Raw genomic sequence first — 2500 nt, 5'->3', positions numbered from 1 at the left:
GGACATACTGACTGCTGCATGTTTCCTTAAAGTCTGATCCTCTGTCTTCACTCTCACGGCCATTTTGGCTCGTTGTTCAATAAGCTCTCTGAACTACAGGGGGCGCTATGCTCTCACTCAGGATGACCACGGTCCATATCTTTTTTGTGTGTTTGTGTTTTTCAGCCACATGCCTCTGAGTCCGGCTGCTGACACCAAACATGATCGCCCGCGCCAACAGGCGGTTACAAACGGCAACCCCATTGGCTCTGCTGTCACCAGGGACGACGACGGAGATGACACGCCCTCCGGAAACAGCATCGTCGTCCGCATTGGCATTCCAGACCTGCAGCAGACGGTAAAAAAACACAAATATATCTACAGATTTTTACAGAAATAGAGGTGTAAGCTGTGTTTGTATATCAGGAGAGGATAAAAAAAGAACAACAAAAAGAACGAATCAGCAGGACAAACCTGTGTGTGTGTCTGTCTGTGTCTGTCTCTTTCTCTGTCTGTCTGTCTCTGGCCCTCTCAGAAGTGTTTGCGGTTGGACCCAGAGTTACCAGTTTGGACCAGTAAGCAGAGGGTTCTGGTGACGTTGACTCAGTCTCTGTCGGATGTTTTGAACTATGGTCTCTTCCAGCCGGCGTTCAACGGCCGAGCCGGAAAGTTTCTGGACGAGGAGCGGCTGCTGAAGGAGTATCCTCTTCCTCCCATCACGCCCATCCCATACCTGGAGGTAGAGTATAAAAAACATTTCACATCCAGGGATGAATCTCATGTTTTTATCTTTATCTGTCAAACTAATTCAACTCAGTTTAGATTCTCTGTACTTTATTAGATTATAATATATTATATTATTATTACTTTAAGGATTTACACTCTATCCACTGTCCTCTCTCTCCGATGAAGACATTAGAAAATAAAAAATAAATAATATCTGTGTGAGCATCTTTCGTCTGAACTCAGACCAGCACTGATGTTTCACCTTTTCATTTCAGTTTCGTTACAAGCGGAGAGTTTACACGCAGAGCTACGTGGACGATAAACAGCTGGCCAAGCTACACACCAAGGTACACACACACACACACACACACACACACACACACACACACACACACACACATACACACACACACACACACACACACACACACACACACACACATGCACACACACACATACATGAACACACACACACACACACACACACACACACACACACACACACATGCACACACACACATACATGAACACACACACACACACACACACACACACACACACACACACACACACACACAGATTTTCAAGTGTTTGATCGTGAACATGTTCTCCCTCACTGACTCCATGTTTGTGTTCTTCAGGCCAACCTGAAGCGCTTCATGGAGCATGTTCATCAGAAGAACGTGGAGAAGGTTTCAAAATGGTTGGAGAAAGGCCTGGACCCCAACTTCCATGACTCTGACACTGGGGGTGAGCAGGAATACACACAGCTAATGTCAGATTTAAAGGTCACATATCCTCCTCCTCTTCTTCAGTTTAAATAAGTCTCAGAGCTCCTCAAAACAAGTGTGAAGTTTCTTGTTCTAAATCCACTCTGATCCTGTATTTGATCATGTCTATAAACCCCTCTATTTCAGCCGTGCTCAGAACAGGCTGTTTCTGTGTCTGTACCTTTAAATATGTAAATGAGCTGTGTCTGACCACGCCCCCTCTCTGGAAGGGCTTGGGTGTACTCGGTGCTTTCTGGCTCCATGTCCTATTGTTTACGGTGAGAAGGCAGACTCAGAGGACAGAACAAACACCTAGCTGTGGGAGTGTCACCCACCTGGGGGAGGGGCTACTGCCCTTTGTGATGTCATGAAGGGAAAATCTCCAAACGGCCTGTTTGAGCACACATTTTCTGAAAAGTGGAGCAGGCAGAAGACGGAGAGGATGGACTTTTCTCATCATTGGGGGGTTTGTAGACAGACTAGAGACACATGTTAGAGGAACATGGAGAAGAGGATTTTACAGAATATGTGACCTTTAAGAAAACTTTGACAGACTTATTCAACAGTTGAATGAGTTCAAAACCTGCTATTCAAAATAACATTAAAAGCCGTTATGTAACGTGTGTGTATAATTGTGCTCCTCAGGTAATCAAAACCTCCACATTCCCTGACGAGTCTCTAACGACATGACCCCTGTGTCCTCTGTACCCACGTCTTTATTGTCTTTCCTGTGATGTTGTTCTTACTTCGGGAAAGTAATAACCTCGGCGTGTCGGTTGTGTTTGTGTCTCAGAGTGTCCTCTGACTCTCGCCGTCCAGCTGGAGGAGAGCTGTGATTTGATTAAAGTCCTCCGCAGTGGAGGAGCTCACCTGGACTTCAGGACCAGAGATGGCATCACGGCTCTGCACCGGGCCGTCCTCTGCAGGAACAGCACCTCCCTCACTGTGAGCGAAACACACTCCACTCTGTAACAGTGACAGCACGGTGTAAACAAACATGGCGACACTCGAGGAGGTTTATCTAA

At 46.2% G+C, this 2500-nt stretch overlaps 1 protein-coding gene across 1 annotated transcript in view; it reads left to right on the top strand.

Moving 5' to 3' along the window:
• shank3b (SH3 and multiple ankyrin repeat domains 3b) overlaps positions 1 to 2500 on the top strand; it is a 44023-nt gene that overhangs the window by 22242 nt on the left and 19281 nt on the right. The window contains exons 3-7 of the mRNA XM_061029263.1: positions 166 to 337; positions 515 to 718; positions 981 to 1052; positions 1347 to 1455; positions 2269 to 2420. Coding sequence (XP_060885246.1) covers positions 170 to 337; positions 515 to 718; positions 981 to 1052; positions 1347 to 1455; positions 2269 to 2420 — 705 coding nt within the window. The 5' untranslated portion in view covers positions 166 to 169. The remainder of the gene's footprint in view (positions 1 to 165; positions 338 to 514; positions 719 to 980; positions 1053 to 1346; positions 1456 to 2268; positions 2421 to 2500) is intronic.

This window comes from Labrus mixtus, chromosome 22 (genome assembly GCF_963584025.1).
Source record: "Labrus mixtus chromosome 22, fLabMix1.1, whole genome shotgun sequence".
NCBI classification, from domain to species: Eukaryota; Metazoa; Chordata; class Actinopteri; order Labriformes; family Labridae; genus Labrus; species Labrus mixtus.
The sequence above is the reverse complement of the archived record's forward strand: the minus strand, read 5'-3'. Positions and strand labels throughout refer to the sequence as shown.